The following is a 15511-nucleotide window of genomic DNA, read 5'->3' as shown; positions in this document are numbered from 1 at the left end:
ATCAGTAATTAATAGTTCCATATAGATCGGTGGTTCTTTCAATGAATGTCAATTATTTAGGAAAAAAATTGTGCCACATATATATCTCAAAACCGATATATATAAGAGCTGATGGAAAACAATAGATTTACCTAGTTTTTGTAATCATTATGCAGATTGGTGGCTACACTTCGGGTATACTAGTGACGATCTTAGGCCAGTTGGATTTTGGCCAAAGAGTTTGTTTAGTGGTTTAGCAGACCATTCAAATCTTATACTTTGGGGTGGTTACACACAATCTCATACTGGATATACTAGTCCTCCGATGGGCAATGGGCAATGGCCTGGTAAAATTCAGCATCTGTTCGATATGTAAAATATGTGGACCCTAGTGGCCAAGGATATCTCATAAGCAGTGCTACCAAGTTAGCCCATTTCTTGATGGTATGTTCTATTATGGAGGACCTGGTAATTGTACTGTGTAATAAGACTTCTAAATAAATGTCATCTGGTTTCATAAAAAAAATAGATGTCATCTGAATGATAAAATAATTTATAGTGTCTTTTTTTGGCACTACTATTACATTACTCAAAAAGGCACACTTCAGCATGACTTACGCTTATTATTATTCTTGCAAGTACTCGATGTATCATCTCCTCTGTGAACAATATCATCCTTGATGGACAGAAGGAAACTGTGGAATAAGATGTATTGCTGCAGCTGGGTAAAATAGTAAGTGGTAACCGTATTATTCTCTAACCTTCTTTTGTGCTTAGCTGCCACGATCTGTACTTAACATATCCTTAGCACTTTTTTGAGTACAAGAAAAGAACGAAGAATGTAAAAAGAGGACCAGCCTCCTTACGGCCTTTCGTCCATATCTCGACATCTTTCATGCATGAACGTCACCTTTGTTGTCATACATGTTGATCATGAGCTTGGGGTTCCAATCACTACTCTACGTAGAACTGAAATAAATTGAATAAATAAAAGATGAGCAAAATTCAATAACATGTTTTTTTTTGTTAAAATGGCATTGCTACTACGAAGTGAAATGTTTTGTTCATAAATAGACGAAATGCTTCGAAATTATAACATTTTTTGACAATTATTTGGTTGCTAAATTTGGACAATGCCAAATTTTGGCTCAACTCATCGGGTGACTTGGTGGCTGACTGGAGGGAAAGCCGCATGCCAAAGAACGTGTGCTCGTGCCACGGATAGGAAGAACCCAAAAGAAAATGCAGCTTTTGTGCACAGCACGCGCTCACTTGAGTTGCGCCGGAAAACAACTGTACCGCCTGGTGAGAAATTGTTAGACGCACCCGTTCCGATGGCTACTGCCCCAATAAACAAAATTTCTCGTTTCTCAAGAAAGGAATCAATTGGAAAAAAAATGAGAAAAAGAATTAGGCACCGATATAACCTTGCGTTTATATTATTCCGAAAGTAGAAATAGGATTTACCAACACGTCCCATTTATACCCCCAAACAGTTCCTCAAGGTTTGTCAAGGGGGTATTAATACCTCGCGTAGTAGCTGCAGTAGTGAAACACCTGGTACACCAAGCAGTTACTCCCTTCACGACTTCACTCCTCTGCGCCCCCCACACCCGTGGACCCACCGATTTCAAACCACAGCCAGAAACGAACAGAAACCGATGCCGAAAAGCTTCCACCACGAGGCGGGGTCGCCCGAACAAGAGGAAGGAACCAAAACGAAATGCGAAAGCGGAAAATTTTCTGGCCCCTGTCCTCCGCTCTCTCTCTCTCTCTCTCTCCCCCCATTCGAAGCGATAGATAGAATAGAGGCGGGCGTCTCCCTCCCTCCTCCGTCCACCACCACCACCGCCTGCTGCTCCTCGGCCCCGGCTCCCTCCCCTCCCCAAAACCCCGCCGCGATCTAGGGTTTCCGGCCGCCGCGGCGCCAATGGCGGACACGCGCGGCCGCTGGTCCTGGGACGTGCCGGGGTTCGAGCCGCCGCAGCCAGCGACGACGGCAGCGGCGGCGGCGGGGGCATCGGCGCCGACCGCGATGCCGAGGGCGCCGCCGACGGCCATGGTGCTCCGCCCCTCCGCCGGGGCACCCCGCGCGCCGGCTGGCGCGGTGCCCGTCGCCGACCGGCTCGACCAGCTCGCGGACAGCGTCCAGGTGCTCGCCTCTCGCCACTTGGGTTCTGATTCCGTGGTGGTGGATGCTTATGTTGTGTCTTGTTTTAGCTCGATTTGTTTCCGGAGCCGCTGTGAGCTGGTGCTGTAGCTTTGTAAGGTGCCGAGGTGCCGCCACTGATGAAGCATTTTGCGTTCGTTAAGCGGGGAAATTGAGCTAGCTTTGTACAGTTCCCTTTAGCAGGTTTAGGAATTAGCACGAGTTTACTGACACAGATGATTTGGACTCCTGGTGGTTCCGGTGATTTGATTGGACACCATTTTGGTCGATCTGTTTGGGCCTTAGTGGAGGTTTACTGGTGGGTCTAGAGCTTGCCGTGGTGGTTCGGTTGCAGTAAATGTTGGATGTGCGAACTAAATTGGAGCGTGGTCAATTGGTACTGCAGTAAGTTCAGGGGATTAGGGGTATGTGCTTGTTGAGCCCATGTGCTTCAGTTACTGGTGCAGTTGGGTGTTAGTGATACTGTGGTGGGGTTATGGCCTTTAATATTGTTCCATTGAACTACTGTGTGATGGGAGGACAGTGTCGAAAGTAATGTATGACCTGATCACAAGGAATGAAGGAGTGCAAATAAGGTATAGAGCCCCAAAAAAGAAGTGCCTGGGTTAACATTGTTATCCAGTTTAGTATGTTGGTTTAACATGATTAGCATCACATAAAAATCTGATATACTGTCCATGACTCTGTATTTATCCAATTCATGCTCTTTCTCTTTCTGTTGCCATTTACTCATTTATATTTTTAAACTCTTGTAGCTTGCTAGAGAGGACTGCTTGGAGCTTAGACAGGAAGCTAGCGACCTTCTTGAGTATTCTAATGCCAAACTGGGCCGTGTCACCCGCTATCTTGGATTTCTTGCTGACAGAACTCGAAAATTAGGTAAATTAACATCTCTCTTCATATATTTAAGTAAACTGAAGCATTATCCTTGTTTCTACTACCCTTGGATTATTGAGGGAGCACCCTCGGCGGGTTAGTAAGATGGGTCTTATATGACTTTTAGAATAAGCTACATGCTTCCAGTGGAATTTAGTTGAATAGCACACTGCACACCATATGGTATTATGGTTGGAATACATTGTTCTCTCTATTTGTATACCAATCAATTGTAGAAATTTCAAGGAGGCTTACTGGAAAGTAGCAACTCTCATTCCAAAACTCGTGCTCTCTTTTGAGTTAGTGTTTTCTATTCTTTTGTATTGTTTTCTGAGTTTTCTTTTTTTCTTTTTGTTTCTGCTTTAGATCAAGCTGCCCTTGAGACTGAAGCTAGAATCACCCCTTTGATTCATGAGAAGAAAAGGCTTTTCAATGACCTGTTGACCTTGAAAGGTACCCCACACAATGTTTGTATTGTCTGGCTTGCAAATATTTTTTATATATGGCATATTTTAGTTGTCCATAATAATTTAATAAATTTCAACATTTTGCAGGCAATGTCAAAGTGTTTTGTCGTAGCAGACCACTATTCGAAGATGAGGGTTCATCAGTGGTAGAGTTTCCAGATGATTTTACTATCCGTGTAAACACAGGAGATGAATCTCTAACCAATCCTAAGAAGGATTATGAGTTTGATAGAGTATATGGACCCCACATTGGGCAAGGTAAGACTAGTGGAGTGGGGTTCTAAATATTATTTCTTATAGGTAGGTGTACAGCAATGTAGGATGCGATTCAAAGGAGTCAGATTGTGCAGAATCTTGATGGAATACTATGTTGTCATACTATATTGTTTTTACACTTTTCAGTCGCTCAATTTTCCTTTCAGGTGAACTTTTCCATGATGTTCAACCATTTGTGCAATCTGCTCTGGATGGGTATAATATTTCCATATTTGCGTATGGTCAAAGCTGTTCTGGCAAAACACATACACTGGTACGCATCACATTTTTATACCATAATTTTTCCCCTGAACTCCCATACGAGAAAGTTAATTGCTTAGGTTATTTTTGACACCTTGAGAAATTTAATTGCTTAGGTTTTTTGACACCTTCACATGTGACGTACCCGTCATCTGCAAATTCTCTGTTAGCACCATACTGATTTCTTACTTGATATGACAGATACTACCATAAATACCTCTTCATATCACAAGGCTACACAGGGCTGAAGCCACAAAAAGAGCGCAACTGAGCTTTAATGAAAGAACATGAATCATGGAATCTAATGCAATCTGACACTCTTGCTTTCGTACAAAATACAATCAGTCAAAGTATTTTTTGTGTTTAAACAATAGCATACTATACATTGGTCATTTGTGTCATTTACAGTCTCGCAAAAGAAACATATTATGGAAAGCTATCAGAATGAAACATGAGTGTTAATCGCTTGCACAAAGACACATGGTAGCTCTTATGAAATGGCACTCTTGTATCAGTTTGGTGGATAAATGTTGTTGTAGAGCTTCCATGGGTGATGCTAACGGTTTTTTATCGGGTAATGCTGATGTTTTAGAATTACTTTGTTTGATAAAATGTGATTTCTACTCATATCTATGTCACTTTGTCATCTAGTATTGGTATTGTACTTGAAGTCAGTCAGCATTTTATGCTAAGTACTGGTATTCTTACATGATTTCTAAGCTCTTCGTTGACATGTGTTTAAATACATGTGTGCAGCGTCTTTTACAAAAAATTTCATGTGCTCTTTCCAGGAAGGATCAAGTCATGATCGTGGCTTATATCTGCGGAGCTTTGAAGAACTGTTTGATCTTTCAAACTCAGACACTACTTCTACTGCACATTTTAACTTCTATTTTACTGCCTGTGAGCTCTACAATGATCAGGTGCCTTTGATCTCTACAAATATGTTCTCACTGATTTTTGTTATGCTATTAAGAAGACATGTTGCTCCATGTTACTGTATGGTATAATAAGGAGCTAAATTTGTGTATTCTTTCCAACACAGGTTAGGGATTTGCTGTCAGAATCTAGCAGCACTGTCCCAAAAGTTCGAATGGGTGTGCAAGAATCCTTTGTGGAACTTGTCCAAGAAAAGGTTGAAAATCCACTGGAGTTTTCTGGAGCACTAAAGACAGCACTTCAAAACCGATCAGTGAATTCGCCAAAGGCCATGGTTTCTCACCTGTATGTGAAACATTTCCTGTTTTGTTTCTTTAGAATATATCACTGTTTATATTAAGCATCCCCATATGTCTTTGAGTTTAGTTGCTGTTTAACTCTTGTTATAATTATTTTTAGCTTGTAATGGTTTATGTAAGTTTGGTGACATACTGCCAGCTCCATTTTTTCCACTTGAACATAGACTGTCAGCTCCATGTGCTTGCTGGTTTCTCTTTTTCGAATAAAAATAGCTCTTTCCTGCTTGCATGTTAGTTGTTAGTCACTTTATTTTTGTTCTCAGCAGCTGATTATAGTCTGTTAATACTCTGTTTTGTGATGTTCTGTTTGCTCAATCATTATTGTTTTGGTTTATTGTTTTTGTTGTTCTTTTTTCAGGATCATTACCATTCATATACACTACCGAAACTACGTAACAGGAGAGCACCTATACAGTAAGCTTTCTCTAGTGGATTTGCCAGCAAGTGAATGCCTGCTTGAAGAAGATGCCGGTAGGGACAATGTAACAGATTTCTTGCATGTCTCGAAGTCACTTTCTGCGTAAGTAGCTCGATTTGAGACCAGATTTCTACTTTTCCATTTGTTATAATCATTGTCCGTTTGATTTCCAGTAAATTGGACCTTTGTTATGTGACACACTACCTTTGATGGTGCTTTTTTTTGTTTATTTCATTGTAACTAAAGTTGTGCTCATTTTTTGATTGCTTAGCTTGGGTGATGCATTTGCCTCTTTAAGCGCAAAGAAGGAACCTGTTCTATCTGGGAATTCAAGAATCACACAAATCTTAGCTGATTCACTAGGTAATGCTGTTCTGAGGCTAATACTTTGTTTTGATGCCTTCCTGCCATTAACATGTTGGAAAAATTGTTGTTTGATGAATTGGAGATGATCCACTGGAACAACGGTACTGTAGGTTGTCGAATTAGTTAGCAATGTGTCTTAAGCTTCTTTTTTCCTCAAAGAAAATACACCTGTGTTGTGGAAAACAGAGTCTTCTTTTGCCTACGGAGTGCATCTGGTCCTCCCTGCGAAGCAGACGCATAAAGTAATCTTTGGCCTCTGGTAGTGCCTGTGTATTGACATACCTTCATTGGTGCAGGAAGTAGCTCGAAGATCTTATTGATCGTGCATGTAAGTCCGAGTGCTTCAAATTTGTCAAGAACTTTGTCCACACTCAGTTTTTCTGCAAGAGCAAGAAATGCTGAACTGAGCCTTGGCAATCGTGACACAATAAAAAAATGGAAAGACGTGGTATGATTCTGAATCTTTTGATTTATCTCTGCATTGTTCCAATACTGTGTTACGCTCTTACGGAAACAGACAATTCCAGATGTATTTTGTGCATCTATGCATGTTAGAAGAAGTTGGATTCGTGTCACATTTTTCTTCTTGGGTTTTCATAGTTTGCACGCTGTAGTATGAGTTGGCAGTGCTGGGGGGAAAGAAGGGAGGGGAAGGTGGGAAAGGTGAGAGTGTGAGACGTTGGGAGCCATGCTTCCCACGAGAGCTCCATTGTAAGAGATGCACTGTGAACAGCCTTTTCTCACTGTGCCTTTTGCCCATTTCTTTTCTTTTTCTTCATGGGAGCAGATGGTGCATACTGTACAGTTAGTTCATTGATGTGTATTATGATTTGTGGCTGTGTTTTGCTAGTTTCAGTGCTGCATACACATCCAATCTTAAAATGATACTTTTATTAACATAAATATATATTAGGCAGCTTAATCCTTGGGTCCCATTTGTTTGCCACCTGGCATCCACATGCAAGTCTTGCCAGGTCTGGCACCATCCCCAGCATCATAGTATAACTACTTGTAACCACCTGTCTGGTTTATTTACAGGCAAATGATTCACGCAAAGAGTTGCATGATAAAGAAAAGGAGGTTCTAGACTTGCGGCAAGAAGTTCTGGGGTTAAAACATTCTCTAAAAGAGGCCAACGACCAGTGCATGCTTCTGTTTAATGAAGTTCAAAAGGCCTGGAGAGTTTCTTCTACGCTCCAAGCTGATCTTAAGGTTGATTTTGATTTATCTGCAGCGTTTGCTTCTGATCTTATTAAATTAGCAGTACCCAAGACAGTCAATCATGATGCATTTAGAAATTCTTCTGTTGAGTTACCTTAAGTTTAGAGGATTACAACATCCTGGGAGTAGTTGATTCTAAAATGTTGTCAGCAGAAATAAGACTACACATTCTGATACTGTTTTTAGTGGAATCTTATTTTTCTCTCGAACCAAGGTTCATGTATTGAATTGCTTGGTCTCAAGTAGCACAAGGAGAATTGGTTGATCTTGTTTTAGGGACAAGCATCATATGAGCACCCCCCGCCCCCCTGGTGTTGGCCATTTCTTGTTGTCTTGTGTATGTACCTTTTTTGTTGTATCCTGTGGATCTTAATGTTATTATCAGTATATTTCACTATGCTCTTTCCCTGTAAAAAGGGCCTTGTTTGCTTAAGTGGATAGTTGCATTTGCTTCATTTTCACTCTTCAGTCTTACACCTGTTTTGATGTATCTATTAAATCTATGTGATATGATGCACTGGCTCTTGGTTGCAATTTACTTAACATTAGCTTCAGAACTTGATATACAGTATTCCGTCCATTTCTTTTTTGAGTTCTTACATTTGAAGATGCTTTACATTTTAGTTATCTCGTTATTGGTTGCAGTCTGAAAATTTAATGCTTGCTGAGAAGCACAAGATTGAGAAAGAGCAGAATAACGAGCTAAGGGATCAGATTTCTCATCTTTTGAAAGTTGAACAAGAACAGAAACTAAAGCTGCAAGAACGTGATTTAACAATTCAGTCGCTACAGGTTTAATTTTAATCCATCTGTATATTTTTCTAACAAGCATATTCGTTGAATCCTGTTTGGCTTACTTTTTTCAGTATTGTCTTTTGTCCTGCTACTTTTTTATAAATCTTGTAGGTTTTTGCTATTATTTTTCTTCATGATGATGTTGCATACATGCATTGTGGTTCTTGGTGTCCGTGTCTCCACTGTACTGTCAGTCAATTATATATGATGATATGAAGGCTTGACTGTTATATCTTTCTAATAGTTATTTATTCATCAGGGGCAGTGACTAGTGAGACTATTATTATTGTTAGCCCCCCCCCCCCCCCCCTGATGCCTACTCATCAGGGGTGTTACTGTTACATACTCCATTGTTTAGAATTGATTGGATACGGTGTAGCCCCCTATGTTATATTCTTCGTAAACCACCTAAACCTGCTGGAGTGGTTGTGATTCTGCTATTTGTTGTACTCTGAAGCACATATTTTTTACTATGCCGGATATTTCCTTATGGCTTCCATTTTTTTTCTTTATATAATTTGCAGGCGAAACTCAAGTCAATTGAGTCACAACTTAATGAGGCCCTTAATGCTAGTGATGCTAGATCAACTATTGGGTCTGAAGCTGCTTCAGTTATTTCTTCGCCAAAGGTAACAGAATCAACTGCTGAGTCATCGTCAGTGACCAAAAGGCTTGAGGAGGAATTGGCAAAAAGGGATGCCCTTATTGAGGTATAGATACTCCATGGAACCTTTCTTCATGAAGTATCACACGTTCCACCTTAAATGCATGTCCTATTGTAAGTTAGCTTGAAAGTTTGGATGACGGACGTATTCTGATTGCCATTTAATGTACACCCTAGAGTGACCTAAATTTGGTCACCCTTTGTTCTTTTCCTCGAGCATGCTGGCGAATTGCATATCGTTGTATTAGTAAGAAGAAATTTGGTCACCTTGAGTTGTTTGGAATGATAGTTGCATGGTAAAACAAAGTCTGCAGATTGGATGGGTTCGCTGATTGGAGCAATTTGCGTTGCAAGTTGAGTAGGAGAACAAGGTTTTATTGTTATGGATGTTTTTTTGGTCATGGTATCATCCTAAATGCAATATACTTAATTGTTACCTGATTTCTAAATTGAGAAAGTGTGACCTACCAGTTTAGTTCTGACTGCCCTGTTTTTAACATTTGCTTTACTATCTTCAACTACAAGTTTAGAGGAGATCTTCTCAGTGTATTAAAATTTTACCATAAAACCTTTGACTAAGTACCTGGTCTTTTCCTCCTTTTTCTCTCTAACGTTTGCTAACTAAAAGTTGCATTTTTGGTACCTTCTACTGTCACTATTGTTGTGAAGATTCTTGCCATGCTTGTGCATTCCACGGTGCCTGCTGATGCATGATCTGTCTGTTCTTTATGTTTAAGTTAGCACAATTCAAGTTTTCTGTTGACCTACTGTTGAAACATATTTTATTACAATTTGATCTAAATTTCTTTTGTAGCTTCTTCATTTGTTTTATCACATTTTCACAAACCTTCCTTTTCCTTGCTGCAAAAACAAATGCAGAAATTGCATGAAGAGAACGAGAAGCTTTTTGACCGACTTACAGAGAAGTCGGGATTAGGAAGCGCGCCACAGGTTGTCACAGTATTCTTTATCCTTTTGTTGTGCTCTGTGTTTTCAACTAGCTGGTTTTCAATTATTCTTTACCCTTCCTGCATGTTGAAAGGACCAAAGATTCATGTCACATTTTGCTGTGTCTGATGCAATGTAAGACAGGCAACTTTCCTTTTTTATCAAGGGAAACAACAAAAAAAATCAACATTCTAAAATCTGCAGCTGAGGCTTTACGAAAAGTAATGATCAGTATCATTCATTGCTTATGCTGTCTAGCTTCTACCCAAATTGAGTTTATGAAGAATAGTTGTCTGGCATATTTTTTTTTGCTCATTTAACTTGATGGATTTAGTAAACACCTGCTTGAACTTATTAGGAAAACGCTCCTAGTTTGCCTATTGCTGCTTGTTTGTTTCTAGAATGTGTTCAACTTGAATTTCTGACTGAATAATTTTCTGAAACTTTATTGAGTTATGGTGATAAGTTTCTTCTTAGCATATGTGAATATGTGACCTATCAGTACTTGTGTTTCCAAATTTTTTTGACAAGGTTCTGATGGATAACTACTAACTACTTTCATAGGCTTCAAGCCCTTCAGCAAACAAGCCAGCTAATGCTCAGGGAAGGGAGATAGGCAGGTAAAAGAACTGCTCACGTACAATTAGTCAATAATACTGAATGTAAAAAGCATTTAGGCATGATCGAGTCCAAATTTATGACTATCTGCAGGAGTGACAGCAGCAAAAGTCGATCACCAGATGTGTTTGCATCACCGACGTCTCAGGATAAAACTGGAATCAGTGGAGCTATTGTGAAATCAAGCAATGAGCTAGCAAAAACTACACCTGCTGGGGAGTACCTTACCTCTGCACTGATGGATTTTGATCCTGACCAGTTTGAGGGATTTGCTGCAATAGCTGACGGTGCTAATAAGCTTTTGATGCTGGTAATTAATACATCCCCAACAGATAGTATTAATACTTGATTTTATTTTTGTTCCTCTCAACTAAAATAGTTTTGCTTCTTCCCTTGTATTGTTCCGCCCCCTTCCCTTCCATTGTACATCCCTGGGTACATATATCATTCACCTTTTCTTCTGAACACTTGTTTTGTACAGAACGTGTGTCAATAGTGGAAATGTTTTGTGTGCAGGTTTTGGCTGCAGTTATCAAAGCTGGTGCAGCTAGGGAGCATGAGATACTTGCTGAGATCCGTGATGCGGTGTTTTCATTCATTTGCAAAATGGAACCAAGAAAAGTTATGGATGCTATGTTAGTTTCAAGAGTCAGGATATTATACATTAGATCTTTGCTTGCTAGGTCACCAGAACTACAGTCCATCAAAGTATGATGATTTTGCTGTTTTGTTTATATTTATTTTTTCCAAAGAAATCTAAGCAGCCATCTTAGAATTTTGCATTAGTCCTAACAGTATATGTCTCTGACCTTTCTTCATAAAGGTCTTTCCAGTTGAACGTTTCTTGGAGAAATCAAATACTGGTCGAAGTAGAAGTTCTAGCAGGGGAAGTAGTCCTGGAAGGTCTCCTGTTTACCACCATGATCATGGTTCCCGAACTGCCCTGGTTGATGAACATGTGCATGGTTTCAAGGTGAACATTAAGCAGGAAAGGAAATCAAAATTCTCCTCAATTGTTCTCAAGCTTCGTGGTGTTGAGGAGGTAAAGTTTTGTTCTGTGAATGTTGCTTATAGATAACTCTACCAGCCTCTACTTAATCTTAATCGCTTCATATTTATGGGACTAGTTTACATGCCACTCTAGTTGAATTTTGTGGTACATATATGTTTCAATGAGATCTGGCTTAATTGTTTCCACGTAACCATGTTCTAGTATATGGATTGTAGTATCGTTGTAGTGAAGTCAACGTGTCGAGCTTGGACATGGTAGGCTGAGCTATTGATGGCATTAGGCTGTGGCATTTGCTTGGTCGTCCTTTTCCATGTTCAGGGGCGTGTATGTAATCTAGTTCCGGTGGGGTGTGTGGTGTGTGTTCTGTACTTGGGTTGGACCCGTTCGTTTTCTCCTTCTTAATGAAATGACACACAGTTCTGCTACGTCATTCGAGGAAAAAAAATTGATGGCATTGCCTGACCTGGCATTTATTTTCATTTTGGACCAGTCTAATGCTAATGTCATAATAATTGGACAGGAGACTTGGAGACAACATGTGACTGGGGGGAAGCTTCGGGAAATTACTGAGGAAGCCAAGGCCTTTTCAATTGGAAACAAGGCTTTAGCTGCTCTCTTTGTTCACACACCAGCTGGTGAATTACAGCGCCAAATTCGTGCATGGCTTGCTGAGAACTTTGAGTTTCTATCTGTAACTGGTGGAGATGCTGCTGGAGGAGCTACAGGACAGCTTGAACTGCTGTCAACTGCTATTATGGATGGATGGATGGCTGGCCTTGGAACAGCTCAGCCCCCAACCACGGATGCTCTAGGCCAGCTTTTATCAGAATACACAAAGCGTGTTTACACATCACAACTACAGCACTTGAAGGTTTCATTTCCCGGTCTCATCATCTGGTCAACTAAATTTGTTAAAGTTTTTTGTCTTATCATTCACAAATTTTGCAGGACATAGCTGGCACATTGGCAACGGAAGAGGCTGATGATCCTGCGCATGTCAGTAAACTCCGTTCTGCTCTGGAGTCTGTTGATCACAAAAGGAGAAAGGTGCTTACCTGAATCACCACATGATACCCTCCATTTTTCATATTTCCACCTGTTGCACTTGCCATATTTGTGTGCTTCGGTGGATCAAATGTTTTCTGAACGTGCCTTAAATTTCTGAATTTCTGATGCAGTCAGAAATTTAAGTGATGATGCATTCTTTTTGTAACTTTGCATGATTCTTTTTTTGTGTGACATTTGTACTTAAGTGATCCTAGTTATGCCATACTCTTTTCAGATCATGCAACAAATGCGAACTGACACGGCCTTGTTAACCAAAGAAGAAGGTGGTTCACCTATTCGAAATCCTCCTACTGCTGTTGAGGATGCGCGATTAGCATCTCTCATATCTCTAGATAACATCTTGAAACAAGTCAAGGTCTGATACTTTTTCCATGCAGATATGGTTAGGTAGCTTTTATAATATGCTTACTAACTTGCTGTGCCTTTTCATTCTGTGACATCAGGAAGTAATGAGACAAAGCGTTACAAGACCTATGAGAAAATCAAAAAGGAAAGCTTTGCTAGAATCATTGAATGACCTCTTGACACAGATGCCTTCTCTTCTTGATATAGATCATCCATGTGCTCAGAAGCAGATCATGGAGGCACGGAAAGTTGTAGAGGTATATAAGATAGTACCTTCAAATCATTGCTCTGAATTAATAGAATAAATATCACTACTTAGGTCGAGTGTCATTTCCCAGTTTTATTAAGAAAGCTAGAAACATAAATATCGCTACTTTTGAGAAGTATTGTGATGGCATGGTATTCCTCTGTGAGTTTTGTTTTCACTGCATCTTTGCTGTTATCATTTGTGAGTAGAGCTTAAGTTTCCCAATCTTACTTCGACTTTTCATTTAACATTTTTTTATCCTGCCCAACTTCGCACATATAATGTACACTAACTACCATTTTTAACTTAGTTTCTGAACAGAAACTAGGATTTGACATTACCTATGATTTTGCAACTCTATCATATGTACGAAATTTGGCATTCATGGCTTTTGTATAACTCAATACATCCCAAGTTGCTAGAACTATGCTTCTTCCGCAGTGCATTGGCAAATACACAGTCCGTGCATACTATTTCCTCCAAATTCTGGTGGTTGTTTCCAATTTGAAATGACCTTTTGGAATCTGGAAGTTCTAGAAGGGAATTATTTTTTGTGAGGGGTACCATCCTGCAATAACTACCCTGTTCATTAATGTTTCTGTTACCGCATCCACTACACAAACATTTGATACCATTGCAGAACTGTTAAATATCTATATATGTGAAAGTACAAGAGATTGCCTCATATCCACGTCTTGTTCGCACCAGAGACCCAAGGAACAATAATACACCTGAAGAAACACATTCAACATTCAATATATCATACAGTTAGAACTGGCTAAAGACTTTTAGCAAATATTAGACTAATCAGCACCTCTTTATCTCATTTTAAGAAAGCTTATTGTATATGATTTGCACAAGCTTTACTCCAAGCATTGATAAATGCAAGTCTCCGTACTATCTTTTCTTTAAAGAACGTAATGTTCACAAAGTGTAGTTCAACCTTATTTTGACACAATAGCCATGCATTTGGTGCAGTCACTGGAAGAAGACCCTGATGATCCTGTCCCACAGTCTAATGCATTGGGAGAAAGCGAAGTTTCGCAGTGGAACGTACTGCAGTTCAACACGGGAACAACAGCGCCTTTCATCATAAAATGTGGAGCAAATTCGAGCAGTGAACTGGTGATTAAAGCTGATTTGCGAGTTCAGGAGCCTAAAGGTGGTGAGGTGATCCGTGTTGTTCCAAGACCATCTGTTCTTGCAGACTTGAGTTTTGAGGAAATAAAAGGAGTGTTCGAGCAACTGCCAGAGGCAGTCAGCTTGCTTGCCTTGGCACGAACAGCCGATGGTACAAGAGCCAGGTATTCAAGATTGTACAGAACCTTAGCTAGCAAAGTGCCGGCCTTGAAAGAGATTGTCGTGGAGATGGAGAGAGGTGGTGTTTTCAAGGATGTCCGGTCATCGTAGTGCTAGTGCGTTTGTAGAGTTATATATGTTGTATATGGATGCCATTTGAGGGCATCCCTTGTAACTGTTTTTGTTTATACTAAGAGGAAGCCTATGTTGTAACACTATTCTTTGGCAAGAGATGTTCCTTGCTAGTGCCTGTCAACTGTGTAATGGTTGGGTAATGTCGCCAAATACAGTGTAGCTGCAGTTGATAAGTGTCTGCACTGCTATAAGTTTGTTAACTTTCCAGCTTAGGGAAGTTATGGTTCTTTTTTATGTTGTGCTGGGCTATTTACCTGGTGCGCTTTCGCTGACTGCTATTCTGTAACTCTTTGTTTACGAGGGAGTTCCTTTCTGATAAGCAATATGGATACACAGGTGAAGATTAATAACACATTCTGTTGAGCAGAATTTTTTTTTTGATGAAACTGTTGAAAAGAATTAACTTGTGCACATATATGAATTGAAAAGTGAAAACGTTATTACTTTGACAAGAAAGTTTTATACTTCTCTAATAAAAGAACGTTCTGTTTTATCATTGAAGTTCTATATTTCTCTAGTAGAAGAATGCTCTAATTTTTGTCATGGAATGGATTCAACTTGACGTTCATCGTAATTAACGTTATACATGAATATCGTACTACTGTTCTCAATATTTGTTAAGTTACCCTTCCTATGATTGAAATTTTTGTAGATCTATGATATGTATATATGATCTGTTTGCAGGGTTTTAGCTGTTCGCCTGATCCTATAATATACCAAAAGCCTCAAACCAAGTAAATCTTCAGTTTTGCAAGTGTGAACTATTTTGACATATACAGTTGAGAACTTAATTGTACAAAACTCCATTTTTTTTAAAACACAGACGGACCCCTATGAATTTCTACCCCTACGAATTAACTTGCATGAGCCTCGCGGCACGTCAATGTGAGCACCCGCGCTGAGTCTGAGACTCAAATCCGATCGATTAAGCTATGCTCGATTTAAATTCCGGTGGACAAGTGAAACTAACCGTAAGATGCCCGATCCCTAAATTTAAAAAACATGTAGTGCCAATTGTAGAAATCTTAGATTTTAGCTAGAAAGATAAATCCACATATTGATCTTTTTAGTTTGTAATAGAGGGGTCTATAATATCAGTATCTGATTTGATAAAGAGTTGTGAGAGATG

At 39.7% G+C, this 15511-nt stretch overlaps 1 protein-coding gene across 1 annotated transcript; it reads left to right on the top strand.

The window, feature by feature from the left end:
• The first annotated feature begins 1715 nt into the window (after positions 1 to 1715).
• Positions 1716 to 14616, top strand: LOC117854027 (kinesin-like protein KIN-14L). Its single transcript, XM_034736307.2, has 23 exons — positions 1716 to 2131; positions 2905 to 3028; positions 3392 to 3478; positions 3580 to 3750; positions 3915 to 4021; positions 4800 to 4931; positions 5054 to 5232; positions 5605 to 5766; positions 5936 to 6027; positions 6327 to 6478; positions 7069 to 7242; positions 7897 to 8043; positions 8571 to 8756; positions 9590 to 9661; positions 10223 to 10278; positions 10370 to 10586; positions 10793 to 10984; positions 11100 to 11318; positions 11809 to 12159; positions 12237 to 12335; positions 12571 to 12711; positions 12800 to 12958; positions 13927 to 14616. Exons 1-23 carry the CDS (start codon positions 1910 to 1912, stop codon positions 14356 to 14358), a joined length of 3873 nt encoding a protein of 1290 aa, XP_034592198.1. The 5' UTR covers positions 1716 to 1909; the 3' UTR covers positions 14359 to 14616.
• Positions 14617 to 15511: the final 895 nt, after the last annotated feature.

The sequence above is a fragment of the Setaria viridis genome, chromosome 4, assembly GCF_005286985.2.
Source record: "Setaria viridis chromosome 4, Setaria_viridis_v4.0, whole genome shotgun sequence".
In the NCBI taxonomy this organism is placed as follows: Eukaryota; Viridiplantae; Streptophyta; class Magnoliopsida; order Poales; family Poaceae; genus Setaria; species Setaria viridis.
Note: the sequence above shows the minus strand (reverse complement) of the source record. Positions and strands in the feature narration are given on the sequence as shown.